Here is a 25,030-nt window from a genome sequence, read left to right on the forward strand (position 1 = left end):
CACCGTACATTTATGCCGTCAGTGCATACTTCTTGAGGGCATAGGACGTGCAAGGGGCACACTGGTAGCTGAAGCATCAAGCACTGGCCCTCCTTTGTGAAAGAACAGTCTAGATAGGGGAGGAGGCGCGGTCTAGAACCCAGAGCTGAGGTGAGGATGTTCTGAAGACTAAGGAAGGACAGAGGAGAAGAGGAGGAGTGGAAACCCTGGACACTGGAGCGAGCTACTGCTGCGAGCAGTGTCCTTTACATCTGTTCACCTCCAAAAGAGGGAAACAAGAATGAAAAACGCCCGAGTGTGGGCATGATGTCAGCAGAGGCCGTAAGGCGCAGTTGGTAACTGCGGTGTTTAAAAATACCCGAACTAGTTGCCAGTGCCTGCATTTGAGATATTTCACATAAAATTGTTGATTTCTAACTTCTCTTGAAAAATTAGAAGGCCAGGGACCATCAGGCTCCTGATTCCAGGTGAATTAAGCAGCTGGGGTGGTGCTGGGCAGAACGCCCCAGGCCCCACCGCTGCCCGATCTCACCACCCCAGGCCAGGCACTGGCAGCCGTGCAAATCCCACGCTTCCAGCGCGGTGTCTCACTCTGTCCATCTCATCATTCTCATCACTTGCCTGGTGATATAATGGCTTCGTATCTTAAGGGAAGCTGGGAATGTTCATGGATTCTTTGCTTCGGGCTTCAGCAACAACTGCTAGTTGTGTGACTTTCCATGCCAGGCAATGCTGCTTACTCTCTAAGTGACCACAGCACTAGGGGCATGGATGGACTCCCCTCACCTGCAGTTCTAAAACCCAAGGAGTGGCACTCTCTGAAAGTCACAAATGTGATTATTTAGCAGAAAAGAGGGCGGAAAAACTTCTCCACTACAAGATGCTGCATAAAAATGAAGGAGCTGTGAGCCCACTAAGGCACACTGCTGCTGCCACATGGTGCGTGGCCCTGCCCTCCTGCCTGGCACTAGACCCCCGTGTGCCATAGCTGTCCCTGCTCCACCACGTGACCTGGCTTCCCCACACTTCAAAAACACTCACTTCTTCCAGGCTTCTCCCCTTTACACCTAAACGCTTTCCAAAGACTCATCTATACAAAACCTCAACCAAAACCAAATAAAAACCCAATAGGAGCAAACCTTTCTGCTGAGCTCCCTCCGACGGGGCTGAAAACATCTGCTGTGCTCACCAGGGATCCCAGGTGTACTTTTCAGTTCTCTCCATCAATCTCCTCTCCCCATCCTCCAGCCCCAGGCTCCTGGTTCTCCTCTGACCTCTCAGCCATTCCTTCTAGTATCTCTTTTGGGGTGAGCCCTTCAGTGACTGGTGCCCACCAGGCCTCCTTTCCCAGTCACCTCACATTTTCTGGGATGTCTGGTCCATTTCCACTGATGAGACCAGTGCCTTGAAGATGAGCACTCCCATTTTTTCATCTCCATCCTGACCCCTAACCCTGGCTTTAGATTTTTATTTTCACTTATCTGCTGGTCATGGTTACCTTGCTGGCCTGCTGGCATTGCCTGGTGTGCCATGGCGGAGGTCAGCATCCTCCCCACACCCCTGCTCCCCAGCATTCTCCATCTCAAGTGCTGGCATCATAGGACAGCCACTGCCCCCCATGAACCTCCCATGAACCTCACAGGCCACCCTAACCCGTTTCTCCCCAGCCCACTCTCCACAATGCCTGATATCTGCCCCACATAGAACCCATTCCCATCATGTGGTTTTGTGCATGGAGAGCCCTGCTGGCTGCCCCATCAGAAACCGCGGGTGGAAGCCTCTTCTGCATAGCTTCCAAGGCCTGTGCAGTTTGAGCACAGTTCTCCCAGACAGGCTCACCAGCTGGCAACTCCCCATGCGCCAGAGCTTGGCACTGACTTCTAAGGTCTGTGCCTCTGTCCGTGCTGTTCTTCCTGCCTCCATGTCCCACTCAAAACTGCCACCCCATGTGCCTAAGGAGCTTGCAGCCATCCTTCCATGATGAGTTCTCTTATAATCTCCTCCGCTGGTGCCCGCAGCCCCAGCACCTGCCCCATACGGATTGAGGCTCCTCCCACATCCCTCACAGGTCCCTATCCATACCTTTAGTGAGCTCTTTCCACATGCACTGCAATGACCTGGTTACCTGCCTGTCCCCACTACAGCCTAGAGCCCCCGAGAAGAGCAGAACACACATGTTCTTAGCCTCCGCATCTCAGGGCCTGACAAGATGCAAGGTTTCTGGGGCTGCCCAAGGAATGTCTGTGAAATGAGTGAATAAAACCCCGAGTTTTCTGTACCTTTGTATCCTGGGTCAGAATAGTCCAATGAGATGTGCTAACAGCTACTAAGAGCTGGGGACACCCTGGGTTCTTGAGGGGAGTTAGGCTCTCATCAGCCTTTAACTCTGCCAGTCACATTTATCACCTCAGGTGCAAATGAGAAATTGCATATTCAAGGCAGGGAACACAGGATTTCTGTCTCAGATCCTAGTATAAACTTTCACTGCACTGAGGTGAATTCCTACACAATCAGACCACATGAGGACAACCCAAAAGCTGTCCTGGATGGGGCTATTCACCTGAAGGACTGCACCTGCCGAGGCACCTTCTGGCTCTGCTCCCGGAGCCGACACACGTCCTTGGAGACTTGCCTCATCAACTTCTCTGCATTCAAACCTTGCTTCTGCTCTTCTTTGGACTGTTCAGCCTGGAAAAGGGAACAAAAATGTAAGAAAAACACAAAACACTGATTAGAAATCCCTGGAGACATCCTATGAGGCCTGAAAGATTGTAACTAAAGTCAGGAGGGCAAGCAGGACAGCCAGTGGGCTGGTGTCCTTCACATCACGCGTCAGGGGCCAACACCCACACGACCAACTCATGCTGAGTGGGAGCATATGTGGATTTTGGGGTAAGTTCATTTTAATCACGTTTTAGAAATGGAATTACACAGGTAATATGTGGCAATTTTATTACATCTGAAAAACCTAAGAACTCCTAAAAATGAAACTGAAAATTACTCATAGCACTGTTTCCAAAAACACCTATAGTTAAAGAGTGTTTTGGGCAAATACACTTTCAACCTCTTATTTATCATTTTGATCCTTTTTTCTAACTTAGCCATTTAAAAAGTTGTTTATTAAAGTAGAATTTACCAATCAAAAAATGTGCACATATACGTGTATAGCTCAAATAACTTTTACAAATTGAACACACCCATGTAACCAGCACCAGATGAAGGGGAGGACACTCCTGTTTCCAAGAAGCCCCCCTTGGTGCCCTTCCAGCTCTGCCCAGGGTTGCCAGCATTCTGACTTCTAACGTGCCTCTTCTGTCCTTGGTACAGATGGAACAGTAAACAGATACTCTTTAGGGTCTGGCTTCTTTTGCTCAACATTATGCTCACGAGAATCATACACACTGTTATATGTAGTTGTAACTCACTTTCCTCACTGCTGTATAATACTCCACCATATGACTTTACTACAATGTATAATCTGTTAGTAATAATGAACATTTGGGTACTGTGCATGAACATGTTTTAAAATAAAAATGTACTAATGATACTATATTAAAAGTTGCCTTTTCATTTCATTCTTTCACTCATATTCATTCACTCATTCATTCACTCAATCAACAAATATTTGTGGACTGCCTTTTAAGGAAAGGTGGCATAAGTGGGTGAAGAGCAAACACTCAGATATATGGCTTGGGGTCAAATTTCATTTCTACCACTTACTAGCGATGTAAATTTGGGCAAGTTGCTTGACCTCCTGGTGTCTTAGTTTTTCCATTTGTAAACTGGGAATAAGTACTTACTTCAAAGTTGTGAAGTTTAAATGAGTACATACACATGTAAAGTACTTAGAGCAGTACCCAACACATCATTGAATATACTATTTCAGAATGAAGCTATTACTGTTGCTTTTTTTTTTTTTTTTTTTAAACAGTATGCCAGGTTCTGTAGTAGGTGGCAGGGTTATAGTTGTGAACAAAACAGGTGAAGTCCAGGCTGGGAGGCCAAGGTGGGAAGATTGCTTAAGGCCAGGAGTTTGAGACCAGCCTGGACAACATAGGGCTCTACGAAAAAAAAAAATTAACTAGGCGCGGTAGCATGTGCCTGTGGTCCCAACTACTCAAGAGCCTGAGGTGAAAGGATCACTTGAGCCTGGGAGTTTGAGGCTGCAGTGAGCTATGATCTACCACTGCACTACAGCCTTCATGACAGAGCAAGACCCTGTTTCAAAAACCAAAACAAACAGAAAAACAGGTGAAGACCAGTGGCAGAGAAAAACAACAGCAAAGAACAGAAATTGTTTAATAATTATTAAAAATCAACCATATATTGTATTTTCTCAAGTTAAACCTGCCTCACATAACATTAAAAAACACAGTCTATTTATTAGAGCAGTTTTAGTTTCATAGCAAAATGGGTTGGAAAGTAGAGGTCTCATTTACTCCCTGCCCCTACTCATGTATAACCTCTCCCACTACCAGCATCCTCCACTAGCATGGTACATCTGTTAATCAGTGAACTCATATTGACACTTCATTATCACCCCAAATACATAGTTTATATTAAGCTTCACTCTTGGTGGTGTACATTCAATGGGTTTTGGCAAAAGTGTAACGACATGTACCCACCATTACAATGTCATACAGAGGAGTTTCATTGCTTTAAAATTCCCCTGTGCTCTGCCTATTCCTCCCTCTTGGTGTTATGCATTTAAGTTTCCTCCATGTCTTTTTCATGGCTTGATAGATAGCTCATTTCTCTTTAGTGCTGAAGAGTATTCCACTGTCTGAATATACTAGTTTATTTAACCATTCACCTACTGAAGGACATCTTGACTGCTTTCAAGTTTTGGCTATTATGAATAAGGCTGCTGTAAATATTCATGCAAACGTTTTCATGTGGACATAAGTTTTCAACTCATACCAAGGAGCACAAATGCTGAATAGTATGTAAGAATCTGCTTAATTTTATAAGAAATCTACAACTGTCTTCAAAAGTGCCTGTATGATTTTGCATTTCTATCAGCAATGACTGAGAGTTCCTGTTGCTCCACATCCTTGTCAGCATTTGGTGTTGTCTGTGTTTTGGATTTTGGCCACTCTAACAGGTGTGTAGAGGTATCTCATTGTTGTTTTACTCTGCAATTTCTTATTGACATATGATGCTAAATATCTTTTCATGTGTTTATTTGTTATCTGCTTTGGTGAGGTGTCTGTTCAGGTCTTTTGCTGATTTTTAAACTGGGTGTTTGTTTTGTATTGTTGAGTTTTAAGAGTTTTTTGTAACTTAGATAATAGTCCTTTATCAGATATAACTTTTACAAATATTTCTCCCAATGTGTGGCTTGTTTTCTCTTTTTCTTGACGGTGTCTTTCACAGAGAAGTTTTAAATTATAACAAAGTCCAGCTTATCAGTTATTTCTTTCACGGATCACGCCTCTGATGTTGTGTTGTATATGAAAAGTCATTGCCATACCCAAGGTCATCTAGATTTTCTCAAACTAGGGTAACTTCTAGGAGTTTTATAGTTTACATTCTACATTTAGGTCTGTGATCATTTTGAGTTAATATTTGTGAAGGGTGTAGAAGGATCTATATCCAGATTCATGTTTTTTTGCATGTGAATAGATACCCAGTTGTTCCAAAATCATTTGTTGAAAAGAGGATCTTTTTTTGATTTATTTTCTTTGTTCCTCTGTCAAAAGTCAGTTGAATATAGTCAGCCCTCTGTATCTGTGGGTTCCACATCCATGGATTCGACCAATCATGAATTAAAAAATATTTGGGAAAAAATGGATGGTTGCATCTGTACTGACATTGTTTTTCCTTATCATTATTCCATTAATGACATTATTATTACTACATTATACTGTATTACTACTGTCATTAAATACAGTATAACAATTATTTACATAGTATTTAAATTATAATAGGTATTATAAGTTATCTGGAAATGATTTAAAGTATATGGGAGGATGTGGGTTATATGCCAATACTATATCATATTATATAAGGGACTTGAGCATCTGTGTCCATGGGGAGTCCTGGAACCAATCCCCACTATGGATGTTGAAGGATGACTGCACATTGAAGAGAGTTGATCTATTTCTAGGCTCTCTATTTTGATTTGTCTATTTTTTCACTAATACCACACTGCTTTGATTACCATAGCTTTATAGTGTCTTGAAGTCAGGTAGCATCAGTCCTCCAACTTCATTCTTCTCCTTCAATACCGTGTTGGCTATTCTGGGTCTTTTGCCTCTCCATATAAACTTTAGAATCAGTTTGACTATTACATAATAACTTGATGGGATTTTGAGTGGAATTGCATTAAATCTATAGATTGATTTTGGAAGCACAACATCTTGACAATATTGAGTCTTCCTATAAACATGGAATATTTTCCCATTTATTTAGTTTCTTTTAAATTTTCTTTCATCATAGTTACGTAGTTTTCCTCTATAGATCTTATATGTATTTTGTTAAGATTTACAAGTATTTCACTTTTTGGATACTAATGTAAATGGCATTGTTTTTAACTTCCAATTCCACTAGTGCATTGCTGGTATATAAAAAAGTGATTAACTTTTGTATAGTAACCTTGTATCCTACAACCTTGTTATAATCACTTATTAGTTCCAAGAGTTGTTTCTGTTTGTTTTGTTTTTGGTCAAATCTCTCAGGTTATCTACATGGACAACCATCTTATGTGTAAACAAAGAAAATTTTGACTTCCTTCCCAAGCTGTATGCCTCTTTTTGTTTTTTTCTTTTCTTATTGCATTAGCTGAGATTTCTAGTGTGATACAGAAAAGAAGATGTGAGAGGGGACATTTTTACCCTGTTCCTAGTCTTAGCAGGAAAGCTTCTAGTTTTTCAGCATTAAGTATGATGTTAGTTGTAGAGTTTTCTACATGTTCTTTAAGGTCTCTTCTATTCCTAGTTTGCTGGGAGTTATTTTTAGCATGAGCAGGTGTTGATGTCATTAATTACAACAATTGATTTTGAATTTGTTAAATCAGCCTTGCGCACCTGGGATAAATCTCCCTTGGTCATGGTATATAATTCTTTTTCTAAATAGTTAGGTATGATCTGCTAATATTTTGTTAAAGATTTCTGCATCTATGTTCACAAGAGGTATGGGTCTGTAGTTTCCTTGTCTTTGCCTGGTTTTGGTATTAGGATAATGCTGGCCTCACAGAATAAGCTGAGAAGCATTCTCTTTGCTTCTGTTCTCCAAAAGAGATTGCAGAGAATTGATAAAGTTGTTTCCTTAAATGTTTGGTAGAGGCCGGGCACTGTGGCTCACACCTGTAATCCCAGCACTTTGGGAGGCCGAGGAGGGCAGATCACCTGAGGTCACGCGTTTGAGACCACTCTGGCCAATGTGGTGAAACCCCGTCTCTACTAAAAATACAAAAATTAGCCAGGTGTAGTGGTGAGCACCTGTAATTCCAGCTACTTTGGAGGCTGAGGCATAAGAATCTCTTGAACCTGGGAGGCGGAGGTTGCAGTGAGCTGAGATCATGCCACTGCACTCAACCCTGGGCGACAGTGCAAGACACTGTCTAAAAAAAAAAAAAAATTGGGTAGAATCTATTAGTAAATCCATCTATGCCTCATGCTTTCTATTTGGGAAGGCTATTATTGATTCCATTTCTATAATATAGATAGGCCCATTCAGACTATTTCCTGGCAGACTATCTTTCAAGGAATTGATCCATTTCATCTTGGTTATCAGAGTTGAGAGCATAGAGTTGTTCACAGTATTTCTTTATTATGCTTTTAATGTTCACAGGACCTGTAGTGATGTCTCCTTTTTCATTTCTGATGTAATATAATTTGTGTCTTCTCCCTTTTTCCTTACCCTGGTTAGCAGTTTACTAATTTTTTTTTTTTTTTTTTTTTTTTCCTGAGATGGAGTCTCGCTCTGTCACCCGGGGCTGGAGTGCAGTGACACGATCTTGGCTCACCACAACCTCCACCTCCCGGGTTCAAGTAATTCTCCTGCCTCAGCCTCCCAAGTAGCTGGGACTACAAGTGCATGCCACCACACCTGGCTAATTTTTGTATTTTTAATAGAGATGGGGTTTTACCATATTGGCCAGGCTGGCCTCGAACTCCTGACCTCATGATCCACCCGCCTCGGCCTCCCAAAGTGCTGGAATTACAGGTGTGAGCCACCGTGCTCAGCCCAGTCTACCAATTTTATTGATCATTTGAAAGACACAGCTTACTGACTTCCTGTTTCTAATTCCATTCATTTCTGTTCTAATGGTTATGATTTCTTTTCTTACCTTAGTCTGCTCTTTTTTTTCTAGTTTCCTAAGATGCAAACTTAGTTGATTGATTTTAGTTCTTTCCTTTTTTCTAGTATATGCATTCAATGCTATAAATTTCTTGCTAAGCACTGTGTTTGCTGCATCCCCAAATTTTTTTTTCTTATGATAGGAACAGCCTTTACTGGTTGTAATGAGAAGTGGAAGACGAGAGGATGCTATAGTTCCTGCTTCTGGGGCAGTGTCCACAGACTCAGTGGCTGTCCTCCAAAATCCTACAAATTTTGATTGTTTTTTCATTTGGCTCAAAATATCTTTTAATTGTTCTTAAGATTTCTCCTTTGACCCACTTGTTATTTAGAAGTATGCTGTTTAATCTCCAAGTATTTTGGAAATTTCCAGCTACTTTTGTTATTGATTTCTAGTTTAATTCCACTGTGGTAAAAGCAGACAGTGTAAATATATATCTTATGGCCTGGACTATGGTCTGTATCTTGGTGAATGTTCCAAGGGAGCTTAAGAAGAGTGTGTCGTCTGTTGTCATTAAATGAGTAGTCTATAGATGTCAATTATATCCAGTTAAGTAATAGTGCTGTTGAGTTCAACTATGTCTACTGATTTTCTGCCTGCTGGGTCTGTTTATTTCTGACAGAGGATAATAATGAATTCATTCACTTCTCCTCCTATTTCTTTTTTTGCCTCATATATTTTGTGCTGTTAGTCACACAGATATTTAAGAATTGTTGGCTGGGCGCGGTGGCTCAAGCCTGTAATCCCAGCACTTTGGGAGGCCGAGACGGGCGGATCACGAGGTCAGGAGATCGAGACCATCCTGACTAACCTGGTGAAACCCCGTCTCTACTAAAAAATAAAAAAAAAAAAATTAGCCGGGAGAGGTGGCAGGCGCCTGTAGTCCCAGCTACTCGGGAGGCTGAGGCAGGAGAATGGCGTAAACCCGGGAGGCGGAGCTTGCAGTGAGCTGAGATCCGGCCACTGCACTCCAGCCTGGGCGACAGAGCGAGACTCCGTCTCAAAAAAAAAAAAAAGAATTGTTATTCTGGTCGGGCACAGTGGCTCACGCCTGTAATCCCAGCACTTTGGGAGGCTGAGGTAGATGGATCATCAGAGGTCAGGAGATTGAGACCAACCTAGCCAACATGGCGAAACCTCGTCTCTACTAAAATACAAAAATTAACTGGGTGTGGTGGCGGGCGCCTGTAATCCCAGCTACTCAGAAGGTTGAGGTAGGAGAATCACTTGAACCTGGGAGACTGGGTGACAGAGCGAGACTCCATCTCCAAAACAAACAAACAAACAAAAACAAAATTGTTATCCCTTCTTGGATAATTAATCTCTTTATTATTCATTATGTCATGCTTTTTTTTTTTTTAAACTGAGTAACTTTTCTTGCTCTGAAGTCTGCTCCATCTGAAATGAATATAGCTATTCCCACTTTCTTTTGATTAGTATTAGCATTGTCTAGTTTCAGTCTATATGTGTTTTACGTTTAAAGTGGGCTTCCTGTATACAAAATACAGTTGGTTCTTTTTTGATCAACTCTGACAAACTTTTTAAATTGGTGTATTCAGACCACTGATGTTTACAGTGATTAATGAAATAGCTGGAATAATATCTACCATATTTGTTACTGTTTTCTATTTGCTGCTCTTGTTGTTTGTTCCTATGTTTGTCTTCTACTCTTTCACTGCCTTTTGTGGTTTTGAGAACTTTATATAATGCAATTTTCTCTTCTTTCTTAGCATGTCATTTATATTTCTCTCTTACTTTTTCTAGTGGTTGCTCTGGAGTTTGTATTATACTATCCAAATCCACTTCCAAATAACATTATACCAGTTCACGAGTAGTACGAGGACCTTATAATAACAAAATATCCCTCATTCTTCCCTCTTGTGCTTTGCATCATTGCTGCCACTCATTTCACTTATACATAAACATACACACACATAAGTGTATGTAACTGAATACACTGTTGCTATTACTTAGAACAAATTATTTATGTGATTAAGAATAAGAAAAAAGTCTTATTTATCTTAATTTATTCCTTTTCAATACTCTTCCTTTGTTTATATAGATTCATGTTGCTAACATATCATTTTCCTTTTCTCTAAAGAACTTTTAACATTTCTTGCTAGGCAGGTCTACTGAGCACAAATGTCCTTAATTTTTGCTTGTCTGAGAAAATATTTATTTCACCTTCACTTTTGAAGAATAATTTTGTGTTTGGGTACAGAATTCTAGGTTGATTTCTTTTTCCTCTTAACAATTTAAATTATTGCATCCCACTCTCTTCTTGCTTGTACGATGATTTCTCAGGAAAAGTCAGATATAATACTTACCTTTGTTCTTCTAGAAGGAAGTTTTTCCCCTCTGGCTTCTTTCAAAATTTTTAAATCTTTTAATTTTCTGCAATTTGGATATGCTTAGGTGTAATGTTCTCTGTGTGTATATATTTATTTTGCTTGGTGTTTTATGAGCTTTCTGGCTCTGTAGTTTAATGTTTGACATTAATTCGGAGAAAGTCTCAGTCATTATTCCTTCCAATGTTTCTTCTGTTCCCTTCTCTTTCTTCTGGTATTCCTATTACACACATGCTACATCTTCTGTAGTTGTCTCACAGTTCTTGGATGTTCTGTTCCTTCTTTTTTATCCAGTCTCTTTTTTCTTTGCTATGCAGTTTTGGAAGTTTCTATTGACATATCCTCAAGAGTTCAGATATTCTTTCTTTAGTCATGTCCAGTCTACTAGTGAGCCCATCAAAGTTATTTTTCATGTCTGTTACAGTGTTTTTGATCTCTAGAACTTCTTTTTGATTCTTGCTTAGAATTTCCATCTCTCTCCTTATGATGTCCACCTGTTCTTGCATATTGCCTACTTTTTCCCTTACAGCCCTTAGCATATTAATCACAGTTATTTTAAATTCCTGGTCTGATAAGTCCAGCATCCCCGCCATATGTGAGTCTGGTTCTGATGCTTGTTTTGCCTTTTAAACTCTGTTTTTTGCCTGTTAGTATGCCTTGTAATTTTCAGTTCAAACCCAGGCGTAATATACTAGGTGAAAGAAATTCTGGTAAACAGCCTTTAGTGTTGTGGTGGCAAGATGGGGGTAAAGAAGGAAAGTGTTCTATAGCTCTGTGAACAGGTTTCAGTCTTTGAGTAGGCCTGTGCTCCGGGACTATGAGCTTCACAAGTGCTTCTCAGTCTTTCCCTTCCTGAGGTGGAACAGAGTATCTAGGATGGGCTGGAGTTGGGTATTCCCCTTCTTCCACATGGAAGACTAGAGGGGGCTAGAGTTGAGTATTTCCCTCATCTAAGTCAGTTAAGTTCTGAGAACATGGTTTCTCCTGAGGACAGGCCTTGCTAAGAAGAACAGAATGCTTTTGTATGTTTCAACTGGCTACTTTTTTCCTTCCTCTGCCAGAATCAGGAGAAGACTTTTCTTCGACATCTATTGTGAGGACCCAGTCAAGGTCCTGGAAGTAAAACTAACACAAGCGTGGAGAGCCCCTGACTTCTCATGACCGGGTACTCCTGCAGTTTTTAACTCTCAGACTTCTCTGTAGTGAGCCTCCAGCAGTATGTTCATCACAGTTTAGGTTTTCTTACCCCATTATTGGTTCCTGCAGAGGTCACTGCTCATAGGTTCTTGCTCCAGTAAGTTGTGATTCTTCGTTCTGCTTGCCTGTCTCTCCAGTTCTGGGGATAGTAGTTTGCCCTATGACCTCACCTCTCTGACTGATCTAAGAAGAATTGATTTTTCATTTTGTTCAATTTTTTATTTTCTGTTAGATTGAAGACTTCAAACTCCTTATATGTTGGACCAGAAACCAGAAGCCTGTAACTTTTAATGATTTTATAACATTCCACTTAGTAGCTACAGCTTAATTATCTTAACGAACCCTCTACAATTACCTATTTAAATTATTTCTAGGCTGCAGTGTTCATTCAAGTGGGATTTGACATTTAAAAATCTTGGTAAGTGAACATGTGGCTATATTAGATTTGGAGATAAATAAATGCAGGCATGTATTACATAGTTTAAAAAACTCTCCACAATAAGCCTACATCAGTATATTCATATAACTGTTTATATTACTCCATTATCAGGGAAAAACTAGTGTTAATTTGTACTTTGAGTTTTAAAAACACCTAATATTGTAAAATACTGAATAAAGCTTCCCTGATATAAAATCCAAACTTACATTTATTTATTAGTAAGTATTAAAAAGACAATTCTTTAGCTATGTAAACAAACTGTGAAACCGAAAATAAGGCTTAAATATGAATGTGTGACTTGTTACTCCTCCTACATTCATATTAGAAAGTCATGTAATTCACAGTGAGGACTGTCGTCATGCGGTAAAGGGGCCATGATGACTCTGTTCCCCATTTGCTGTCCTTCACCCAAGGCACTGACTCCCTCTTGTAGGTATGCTAAGAGGCTGCCTAGTTATTCACTTAGGATATGGCTCCAGGTTTGCCTTGGTGGCTGAGATGTTTAGACTGGGCCCAAAAGCTTCAGGAGGGCAAAGGATGTGCCTGTTTAACATAATTCATAAAGGCTCAAGTGCTCAATACAATTTTTGAACCAGTAGTTTATTTCTGACAACTGCCTATATTTGCAGAAGTTACTTGCAACGTTGTCTTACAAAAGGAATTAATTAAATCAAATGGCTGGAGACTTCATTATATAATACATATACATTTAACGAGGGGGAGTGGTCTCGTCTTAAATCAGTCTTGCCAATACATACTTAAAAACAGTTGTTATCTCCATCTGACAGATACACAAATCCTTTTTTTTGTTTGTTTGTTTTTGTTTTTTGAGAGGGAATCTCGCTCTGTCACCTAGGCTGGAGTGCAATGGCAGGATCTCAGCTCACTGCAACCTCCCCACCTCCTGGGCTCAAGCAATTCTCCTGCCTCTGCCTCCAGAATAGCTAGGACTACAGGCGCCTGCTACCATGCCCAGCTAAGTTTTATATCTTTAGTAGAAATGGGGTTTCACCATGTTGGCCAGGCTGGTCTTGAACTCCTGACCTCAAGTATTCTGCCTGCCTCGGCCTCCCACAGTGCTGGGATTACAAGCATGAGCCACTGCACCCAGCTGCTATCTGACAGATAAACAAATCTAATTTAATTTAGTTGATTTGTGTCTTGAGGGACAGTGGGGCCTTATAAATAAGTGAGTTGGCTTCCGTCAATTTTTTGGAAAGCTGCTTTAGGAGAAGGCATATTCTAAGCAAAATCTCTGTTGTGAATACACGGTAACTTTCCTGTTCACTTTCCCTCCCAATTCTCACTGGGGATGTTGCGGAAACTAGCTAACCAGCAATGATTTGAGAAGCTGCCTCTTGCTGTACCTGACAGAGACAGAGAGAGAGAGATCGACATCAACTCAGGTCAGAACTATGCAGTTGACATACAGAGGTAGAAGAGAAAACAGCTTAGGTAAAGGTCTAAAGGTGGTGGGTAGCCTGCACCTGCAATCTAAGTTGATGGACAGTCCCATAATTGGGATCCTTCCAGACTTGAAAAGCCAACTGCTTCTGTTATAAACTAAGCAGTTAGAAACATTAGAAGGAAGTAAGACTGGTGCTGGCAAAAAGGGCAATTAAGGACCTTGTCATTCCACGTGCATCCACTGTTTCAGACACCTTTAAGGCCAGGAAATCAAACAAGGTCTTCAGGCTTAAGAGACACGACAAAGACAAGATCTTTGACTATGTTTCACAGCCAAACTGATACTATCAGCAATTCTCTTACTAAGAATTTATGCTTTAGGAATACTAGCGTGGCCAGAAAGGTGCAAAAAATATGCATAAAAGTGTGTGTTTCCACATTGTTTATAATAGAACATTTGGGAAATTGTTATTAGAATAATTAAATAACTGATACAGCTATACAAATGAATGTATTAAAATAATGAGTTACAGTAACATTTGCTAATATGGAAAGCTATTCATCACATAGTATTAGAATTAACTGAGGGAAAGAAGCAAATTTCAGAACAATCTATCTTTATCACCCCATTTTTGTATAACTCTTTCAAATAACACTAACACACACACATTGCATAAAAAATAGCTAGAAGGACATACACCAAATTGTCAACAGTGGTAACCTCTGGGAAGTACAACTCCAAGAAGGACTTCTAGTTTTTGCTTTATATAGTTCTGCATCACCTAAATTTGTTTTAATAACCACGTGTTACTTAAACATTTTAAAAAAATTAGAATATTCTCAAAGCAAAAATATCCTAAACTCACTTTAAATCTGCAAATAAAAATACTGTGGCACTTTGAGGAAAGATGAGATTTTACAAAAACTCTTTATTCAGCAAATACTTATAAAGAGTAAATTATACTGAAACTACTTTATGGAAAGCTAAATAACCCACAATGGGGCATCCTTAGTACTTTGCTAATAATCATCTACTGCAATAAGTTTTGATTTTTTTTCATCACACGGTGTCTTTTTCCAGGTATTTTTTACTGCCCCCCCCAATTCCTCACCCTGTTTTGAAAGATTTTGTCTATAAAAGCAGCCTATATTTGTTAAGTAACAGTTGTCTCTTGATTACTTTGTAATTGATGAGATAATTTAGTTGCCAGTTGGAGCTTGTGAATTTATGTGATTCAAATACAAGGGTGACAAATGTGATAGTTACTTTGTGAAGTCCTATCTTTAGTAAATGGGTAATTTTTCATTAGGTCCCAGATAACGAACTGTTGACTTAGTATACACTGAGAAATGACTTCTACCTTGCTATGGTATATCAAATTACTAAATTAGTAAATAGACTAAACATTTTGCTGCTATTCAAATTCTTCGTGAAATACCATAAGAAAAAAAAAATCACTCTTCAAACAGACATCTGTTGACTGATTTCACAAGAGACGTATTAGGAAAAGTCAGGGAAGGAACTGAATCATGCATAGGTAAGAAAATCTAACCTACTTTTCTTACCTAGAAGTGATTTTATCAGATAGGAAATAGGACAGGCTCACAGCATCCTGTTCCGTCTTTGCTACCTTCCACGTGAATGGAACGCAGAGGTCTCCTACCCCTTGCAGAGAACCCTTTTGGCAGTCCCTCTACGTAGTGTAATGGCTGCTGACATTTTCAACTTCCAGCATTTCTATGGTGACTACAAAATTAATTTGAAACTTGCCTTTGTCTTACAAAAAAATAAAGCTGACCAGGGAACATAGGAAGATATTTCCTTCCCTGCTGAATAAAAATATACTTTACTGAAGACTGTATTTGCCTCTACGTTTTTATATTTTTATCTGTATCTATACCGATATCCTTCTCCAAAAATTAGGTGGCAAAACATATAGAATTATTATCAGCTGCTAATGATCAATACCAAACAACTTTGTAGGCAGTTAAATCTCATTGCTGAATACTTTACTGTAATCATTAAGATTTTGTTGAATGCAGTGTATTAATATACTTGGCATAATTTTTAAAACAGATCTAACTTTTAAGAGTGTTAACATTTGCATTATTTTAAGCTTTACAAAAAGTCTAGCAGTTCTGCAGTCTAGCACCAGAATTTTGGCATTTTGACAGGGAAACACTCTATGGAAAAAATTAAAAAAAAAAAAAAAGAAAAGAAAGAAATTCCTGCTTCGTAAGGACCATGAGGCTCCTCTGGAAGAACCCCAGTCCTCTCTCGGCATGCTTCCCCTCACCCCAAGGAGTCACGATAAGACGCCTGGCTCACGAGGCCTGGGAGCCACTTCGCATGCTGCGGACTCCAGAAGGTGTGATTCACCTCCAGTTTACATGATGGGAGCCCAACCTGCAGAGAGGCCCAGTGATTTCTTCATAGTTGTGTTAAGAAGCCTAATGGAATAAAAAGCACCATCCGGTCTTAAGTTACAGTCCTGAGCTTCTTGCTCTGCTTCCTAAGGGGGTTTTACAATACACGAGGACACTAAATAAGATTCTGTTTTTTATTCTGAGCTACAAAACAGACTTTGGATCACAAAGGAGGAAGGTTATGGAGTGTGACCCTGAGACCTGACAGTTTTCGCTGACAAGGGAGGCAGATCCAGGATCTGCTGCTGGCTTTGATTCACTGCTTTTCTAGGAGCCATATTTTTTATGGCAACTGGCAGACTCTTTGCTCATCGTTAGGCACTTTATGGTCATCTTGCTGAAAACCTCACAAATCCCCAATACCACAGGGAAATGATGGAGATGAAAGGGCAATGTGTGAGTGTGGCAGAGTTAGTGTGTGTGTGTGTGTGCAGGTCCTGGTGTACCCATGTGTATGTTAACAAATGGCTGTGGAAGTGAGGAAGAAGCAGGTGAGGGAAGTCAATGGTTATCATGAGCTTCTGTGGCTATAACGGAAGGCACACGATGGGAAGTTTGTATTTTCACAAAACCGGTTTTTGCAAATTTCAGTGGTGAGAAAAGTACACAACTCAAACAGTTTATATCCACAGAGTTGGTAAAAATAACGACAAAATCCCTTCTGCACTAGGGAGAATCAAATCATTTTGAAAGCAGGATAAATGCACCTTGTTTTGTGAGCTTTTTTCACTGTTGCTTGATGTGAAACTGCCAGTAGTAGAAGGAAGCAAAAATGGAGGGGCAGCGGGCTTGGCATCTGCTACGGGTTGAATGTTTGTCTCTCCAAAACTCATGCTGAAATTCAACTGCCATTGTAACGGTATTGAAAGGTGGCACCTTTGAGAGGTGAGCAGGCCTGAGGGCTCCACCCTCATGTGTGGGTTTAATGCCCCAATCAAAGGGCTTTTTTGGGAGTGGACTCTCTCTCCTGCCTCCTACCCTCCACCATGGGATATCACAGCAAGAAGGCCCTTGCCAGCTGCAGCCTCTGGATCTTGGACTTTCCAGCCTCCCGAACTGTGAGAAATAAATTTATGTTCTTTATAAATTACCCAGTCTGTGGCATTTCGTTATAACAGCACAAAATGGACTAAGACAGCATAGTTTCTTACAGTGTGATAAAAAATCCACTCTGCATAACCTGTGTAAGACTGCACTCTGAGTATCCTGATACGAAAAAGCTTCCAGGAATCACATTTCACCTGGGACTTCAGAATTATCAAAGTACTGCATGTACCCTCAAGGTTTAGTTCCCTTAGGCCATGCAGACTTCAATTTCCACAAATCTCTCTGAATCCCTATTTATACTGAAAGCACATTAGACTTGATTTCAAATAGATCACAAAATTCTGTAACTAGAAGGGATCTTGGTGGCTATCTACTTCAATCCTCTTAATTCATACGTAAGTATATAAAATCCTATTAGTGCATGGGAAAAACATAAGCCACAGGTATGCATATTTTTATAAGGCTGGTTTGTTTTCATTTACCTATTTTTTGTTTGGAAGAAGAAAGGAGTTGTAAAGGAAAGCAATGGGGAAGGGTAATGAGAAAGCAAAGCCACAACAGCATCCAAGAAGATCTGACTCTGACACCACAAGCACTCATCGGTCTCCCGGCCTTGCTGTTATAGTCTCTTTTCACTTGGACCCTAAACAGGGACCTCAGGTATATACCAATGGCTCTTTCCCTGGGTAACATCAGGCTAGCTAAAGAGTTTTGGCCCTATCATGTGTATAAAAAGACAGCATTTTGTATATGAGGTTCAACTCCTCTGACAAAGGAGTTTTATACTGAACTGTTAACGGCATCCCTAAGATGTTCACCGTAGTGATCTAGAAAAACAATAGCAATGGCATGGAGAAAGCTGAATACAAATTATTAAGACTGTCAGCTTTTACTAGCCCTTAATTTTTTAGATGTATCTTCACATTTTGTTAAGCTGAAATTTTCTTGAAAAGAACTAGAAAACACATTCTCATTCACATTCTCATTCTGAATAAGAGACCTCTAACATGTCCGCTCAAATCCTCTTGACCTTTCCCAATGCCCTTGCAGTCATCAACTCTGAGGGTCTGGCGGACTTCAGGAAGGTATAACTAGTGTCTCCCCTTATGTCCTTTCTCTGGCCCCTGCCATGGCTTTTCTGCTGAAGCCAACGTGTGCCGTGAGATTGTTTGGCAGTCATATGTGCGCATGGGTAGAATGATTCTTCCTCATTTCTCCTCTGAGGGATGACTGTGAGATGTGGTTAGCATGGCCTGTGGGTGCTGGTCCCAAGGGAGCAAGCAGGCAGGACACTAGCGGCCATCTCCTCCGTTGTCTCTCTTCAGCTCCCCGGGCTGCACCCTCTTGGTGAAGCAGTAGAACAGAAGTGTTTATCCCAGGCCGAGCGCGATGACTCACGCCTATAATCCCAGCACTTTGGGAGGCCAAGGTGGGCAGATCACCTGAGGTCAGGAGTTCAAGACCAGCCTGGCCAACATAGTGAAACTCCATCTCTACTAAAAATACAAAAATTAGCTGGGAGTGGTGGTGTGCACCTGTAGTCCCAGCTACTTGGGAGGCTGACGTGGAAGAATGGCTTGAACCCGGGAGGTGGAGGTTGCAGTGAGCTGAGATTGTGCCACTGCACTTCACCCTGGATGACAAGAGTGAAACTCCAAGACAAAAAAAAAGTGTTTATCTCAGGCTCTACCATGATCATAAGAGAAAGATCCTTGGGATCTTCTTTTCCCTCATTATCCTGGTATGCAAACTAGTTTTAAAACCAACTAAGTGCTGGTTCATCAGATAATAAAGATCAGAAATCCTCTAGGCTAGGTATGGTGGCTCACACCTGCAATCCCAGCACTTTGGGAGGCCAAGGAGGGAGGCTTGCTTGAGCCCAGGAGTTCGAGACCAGCTTGGGCAATACAGTGAAACCTGGTTTCTACAAAAAAAAAAAAAAAAAAAAAATTAGCTGAGTCCACGTGGTGGTGTGTGCCTGTGGTCCCAACCACCAAGGTGGAAGGACTGCTTGAACCTCGGAGGTCAAGGCTGTAGTGGGCTGTGGTCACACTACTGCACTCCAGCCTGGGTAACAGAGAGAGGACCTGTCTCAAAAAGACTCTTCTATTAAGAAATAATTTCTTTCTTTTTTTTTTTTTTTTTTTGAGACGGAGTCTTGCTCTGTCACTGAGGCTGGAGAGCAGTGGCCAGATCTCGGCTCACTGTAAGCTCCGCCTCCCGGGTTCACGCCATTCTCCTGCCTCAGCTTCCCGAGTAGCTGGGACTACAGGCGCCGCCACCTCGCCCGGCTAATTTTTTTTGTGTTTTTAGTAGAGAGGGGGTTTCACTGTGTTAGCTAGGATGGTCTCGATCTCCTGACCTCGTGATCCACCAGCCTCGGCCTCCCAAAGGGCTGGGATTAGAGGCGTGAGCCACTGCGCCCGGCCTTAAGAATAATTTCTAAGCAAAATCATCAATGCAACCTATGTAAGGATGATTCTAATCATCATCAGAAACGTATTATGAGGCCAGAATTATGCACAGGTATCATTTAGTGATTAAACAACTGTAAATTAATATAAAATAAAGCACTATTTTACAAAGGAGAGTTCTAAAGTGTCATTCTTTTTCAGACAGTTTCCAACTGGAACAAGGCCTGCCTGTATCCTTCACTGGGCAAAACAAAGGAGATCCTGGCTCTCTCAAATCTTTGCACTCTTGATCCAAATTGAACAGTCCCATGATCTTCAGATTAATCCTGGGCTGTTCTGAGCCCAGCGACCAGTTTTCATACCATTTAAGAGAGTACTGCCACGTGGGTAACAGAAGGCCTGTTTTGTGAGCAAAATACATCCAACGTGGCATTAATGTTACCTCTACTGGCAAGGGCAACTCCACCCAGCTTTGTACTCAAGTATGTTGGGTTGTGTTGACATTTTAAAGAATCAAAACCCTCACACAGCTATGGCAGCAACTTTATGAAGACACTGGCTCTGAGGCAGGCACAGGAAGGGACGGCACCCGTCAGGTATGTTAGCCAGCATCATTTTTAGGCGATGCCCTGCAATAGGAATAATTAAATGCTGACAATTCGGAGATGAAAGTGAAAAATACCACCCGTGTCACACACATGGTTGCACTGAATGACAGAGATGACAGCTCCCAAAGAGGTCATTTCCAAGGCAATTTAGTTCAACTTTATCATGTGTCTGAGAAGCACGTCTCATATTCCTATCACTACTTCTGTCACTGAGAACAGAATGATAGGTCGGTATGATAGGGATGAAAACAAACAAACAAGGGGTGTCAGGGATCTCGGCACCCCAGGAAGAATGAATTGGGCACTTTTCCCGTCACACTGTCATTCTTTTCCTAGATCATGGCTGTGAACATTGTATGAGATGGTGGGAACAAAAACAGCAGAAAACTGTTTCAGAACAGTCTGTCAAAAAGCGTTGAGGGTTGATTTCAAAACTGTGTTGTACATAAGGTCTCTAAGAGATATTGATTTGATCTGGTAATATCCATAGACCCTGATATTCCTGAAACTTGGTCCCAGCATCACCAAGGCACAACTGGACCAAGGGCTCCCTGAGGACAGGGCAGAGGCCCTCACATGGCCAAGCTACGCTAAGGCCACAGACAGAGTGCACCAGTCAGATTCTCATCACGTTTTCAGGCTGTATTGTTCTATTCATCAGTAAGCCCCAGGGTGAAATCCTCTATGCTAGCGGTGAGCAGGAGGCAAGCAAAACTCAAAGAGGGCTAAAATCACGGCTGGTCAACAAGATGAGCAGCTTGAATGAGGCAAAGGAGACTTCTGCCAAGGTTGGATGGAACATCTACTAAGGCACTGTAATACCAAAGAAGCAAAGGAGCCTCACTGCTTCCCTGGGGAGTTGACACTCTAGGTCGAAGGCAGCATAGGAGTTGGAGAGGAAGGATTTGCATTAGGAGGTGTGTTTGTGTTTTTACAGAAAATATGTCGCTCAAGTTTCCCAAGGAACTCCTTCTTAATTTTTTCTTCAGTTGGAAACAAACACACATTTTTGACTGGCTCATTAAGGGACAAATCATTAAAATGAACATGTGTGCCTCAAATATCAACTCTGACTTGGCTGCCAGTTTTCAGAGACTCTGAGCAGTGTGTCTGCCCTGATGATTTCCTTGGGTTGTTGGGTTCTAGACTCTTTCTACTTTATATCTACTTTACTTAGAGCAAATGCAAAGATTTCTTTAGTGTAGAAGGAAAACAAAGGTCACCCTATCAGTCCCCAAATCTTGAATCAGCAACAGTAAGAATCTTAGCAGAATTCTACAATGAAAGACAATTAAAAAAAAAAAAAAACAAACCACTCAGGAAAACAGTATATTTATGATGCTTTTACTTTTAAAAGAAGGTCTTAATCTTCTTTTTCAATCAGTATTAGACTTACTCTTTGGATCTGCCAGAGTCTCTCTCACTTTATCTCATGAGAAAATGTCTGGCGCTGGGGACTGGGAAGGAGCCTCTGGCTCTAGCCATGGTCACTTATACTACTGCCACACTGTCTTTCCAGAGAACACTTTAGAAACTTCACGGTTCCCCTATTACTTATGTATCACACATCAGTGCTCCACACAGATACATCCTCATCACACAGCAACACTCCATACAGATGTGTCTGCTTCTGAGCTCTGTATTCATGCCATGACCAATCTCTTAATTCCTCCACAAATTCCTGCTATTTTAGCAGCTTAATAAATTTGTAGGGCAAGTCCCTCTCCTTGTTACTCTTTTCCAAAGTACCTTGGCTATTCTTTGACCTTTACTTTTTCATTAACTGCATCAGTATCCATGAAGAACCATGTGGGTATTCTGCTTGGAATTACATTGACTCTATGGTACATTTTAGAAAGAACTGGCCGTCTCCACAGTATTAATTCTTCCTCTATATCAGCAATTGGCAAACTATGGCCTGCCACCTCTTTTTGTAAATAAAGTTTTATTGGAATGCAAATACATCACTTAATTACATTTTGTCTATGGCAGAACTGAATAGCGGCAACAGGGACCATATGGCAACAGGGAATATTTAACATTGTTAATATTTAGTTATAATACAGTTACATTATATTGTAGTATAATTTGATATAATATGTAATATATGGTCATTTATAGGAAAAGCTTACTGACCCCTGCTCTACATGGATGTAATAAATTCTCCATGAATTTGCTTTTACATTTCTTCTCAGTAGGTTTTGTAATTTTCTTTGTACTGTACTGTTTATTTTTGTTAAGTTTATTTCTTGATATTTGATATTCTTTGATACTGTTGTAATTATCTTAATTAAATGTTCTAGGTGTTTCTGGTTGGTGTAAAGAAATGCAACAGACTTTTGGATATCATACTACTCACCCATCTTGCTAAACTCCTACTATTTGTAATAACTTACAAATTTTTTAATGTATGCAATGTCACCTGTAAATAACGGCAGCTTTATTTCTTTCCAATCTTTTTGCTTCTACTTTTTTTCTTGCCTTATGGCACTGTTTAGGAACTCCTAATACAATGTTGAACAGAAGGATAGTGAATGCCTTGTGTTTGATTTTAAAGAAAATGATTCTAATGTTTATCTATTTATGATCACACTTACTTTAAGTTATTCTTTATCAAGTTGAGGAAGTTCCTGCCTCTAACTTACTGGGATTTTTAAACATGAAAGAACACTGACTTTTCTCAATATTTTTCTGAATCTACTGAGTTGGCCAAATGATTTTTCTCCTTAATCTGTTAAAGTAATGAATTATACAAATAGATTTCCTAGCACTAAAAATATTCTTAGACATTTCGACAGGGTCAACATATATTTTTTTAATTCATTGTTTTCCAATATTAAAAAACCTGCCAGGCACAGTGGCTTATGCCTGTAATCCCAGTACTTTGGGAAGCTGAGGCGGGTGGATCACCTGACGTCAGGAGTTTGAGACCAGCCTGGCCAACATGGCGAAACCCTGTCTCTACCAAAACTACAAAAAAGTGGTGGTGCGCACCTGTAGCCCCAGTTACTTGGGAAGCTGAGGCAGGAGAATTGCTTGAACCCGGGAGGCAGAGGTTGCAGTGAGCCAAGACCATGCCACTGCACTCCAGCCTTGGTAACAGAGCGAAACACTGTCTCAAAAAACCAAACCAAACCAAACCAAAGAAAACTTTCGTACAATTCAACATGGTCAACATGTATTATCTTTTTAATACGGTGTTGGATTCTATTTACTAACATTTGTTAGTCAGGATTCTGGCATCTACATTCATAAATGAAACTGGCCTGGCCTGTGATTTTCCTTTTGAAAGTATCTTTGTCTAGTGTTGGCTTTAGGGATGTTGATTACATAAAATTAGTTGCAGAAGTGTTCCCTCTTTTTCTAGTGTCTGGAAGAGTTTGTATAAAATTGAGATAATTTCTTCTTTGAAAGTGTGGTGGAATTTGCTTATAAAGCATCCAGAACTTACATTTTCTTTGTGGATAGATTTTTAATCACTACTTCTACTTTTTTAAAAGAGTTATAGGATTTTCCATCCTTTTTATTCTTTCCAAACATCCATTCTAGTATATTTTCCTAGACGTATGTCCAAACTGTAGGCATATACTTTTGATAGTATTCAATTATTTTTTCCTGTCAGTCAGGCTAAAGTTCAGTGGGGTGATCACAGCTCACTTCAACCTCAAACCTCTGGTGATCCTCTTGCCTCAGTCACCAGAATAGCCAAGACTACATAGGTATGTGCCACCATGCTCAGCTAACTTAACTTTATTTTTTCCCCATGGGATCTTGTTATGTCACTCAGGCTGGTCTCAAACTCTTGGCCTCAAGCTGTCCTCCCACTCTGGTCTCCCAAAGCACTGGGAGTGCGTGTGTGTGTGTGTGTGTGTGTGTGTGTGTGTGTGTGTATGCATTTATTTTTTAATTTTTCATAACTGATTGACAGGGTATCACCCTGTCTTCTAGGCTGGAGTGCAGTGCTGCAATCACAACTCACTGCAGCCTCTACCTCCTGGGCTAAAGTGATCCTCCCACCTCAGCCTTACAAGTAATTGGGACCAAGTAATTGGTACATGCTACCATGCCTAGTGAATTTTTTTTTTTAACTTTTTTGTAGAGGCAAGGTCTCCCTATATTGCCCAGGCTGGTCTCCAACTCCTGGGGTCAAGTGATTCTCCCACCTCAGCTGTAATTATTTTTTAAATCTCACAATTACCTGTAGTTCTGTCCCTCATTACTTTTGTAATATTCTTTATTTGTATATTCTCTTCATTAATTTTGCCAGAGCTTTGTCTGTTTTTCCTTTTGTTTTTTGCTCTACTGAGCTTCTCTCTATATAATGGAGATTAGATAAGTCAAGAAAAATGAAATACGGTAACAAGCAATTTATGGATGAACCTTTGCATTATGATATTAAGTAAAAAACTTAAGTCCCACAGTTTTAGTAATTATTGATACCTAGAGGTTTAGAATTTCATATCATGACACACTAGAAATGAACAACCAACCAAAGACACAAAGTTCTGTTTGCATCTATAGTTGTAAAACTCCAATTCAGCTTTCGGAGGCTTTGACCCATAAAAGTCAAAGACTGTGATGCTTCTCCATGACATTAAAGTAGGTCAAAGTCAACCAAAAGTTTGAAATTATTGCTAATGTTGAGTTAAAAACTCGAGAGTAAAAATGATGGTTACTGAGGTTACAAACATAAGCGCAGGTCATTTCTGCTTATAATTCAATCTTCCATTTCATAAGACTACCTTCCACATGCTGTGGCCCTACTCTCCTGCAGGCTCCTGCCCACAGCCCTCCACTGTCTGGAGCCCATCTGGACCTTTATTAATGGACGGTCCTGG

General features: G+C 40.6%; 1 protein-coding gene across 3 annotated transcripts in view; it reads right to left on the reverse strand.

Annotated features, from left to right (window-relative positions):
* The window catches only part of WWC2 (WW and C2 domain containing 2), a 207,373-nt gene that overhangs the window by 3,646 nt on the left and 178,697 nt on the right, over positions 1–25,030 (reverse strand). For all 3 annotated transcript variants that reach the window (XM_030919767.1, XM_010377908.2, XM_030919771.1), the window contains one exon: positions 2,561–2,688. In XM_030919767.1, coding sequence (XP_030775627.1) covers positions 2,561–2,688 — 128 coding nt within the window. The remainder of the gene's footprint in view (positions 1–2,560; positions 2,689–25,030) is intronic.

The sequence above is a fragment of the Rhinopithecus roxellana genome, chromosome 2 (assembly GCF_007565055.1).
Source record: "Rhinopithecus roxellana isolate Shanxi Qingling chromosome 2, ASM756505v1, whole genome shotgun sequence".
NCBI lineage: Eukaryota > Metazoa > Chordata > Mammalia > Primates > Cercopithecidae > Rhinopithecus > Rhinopithecus roxellana.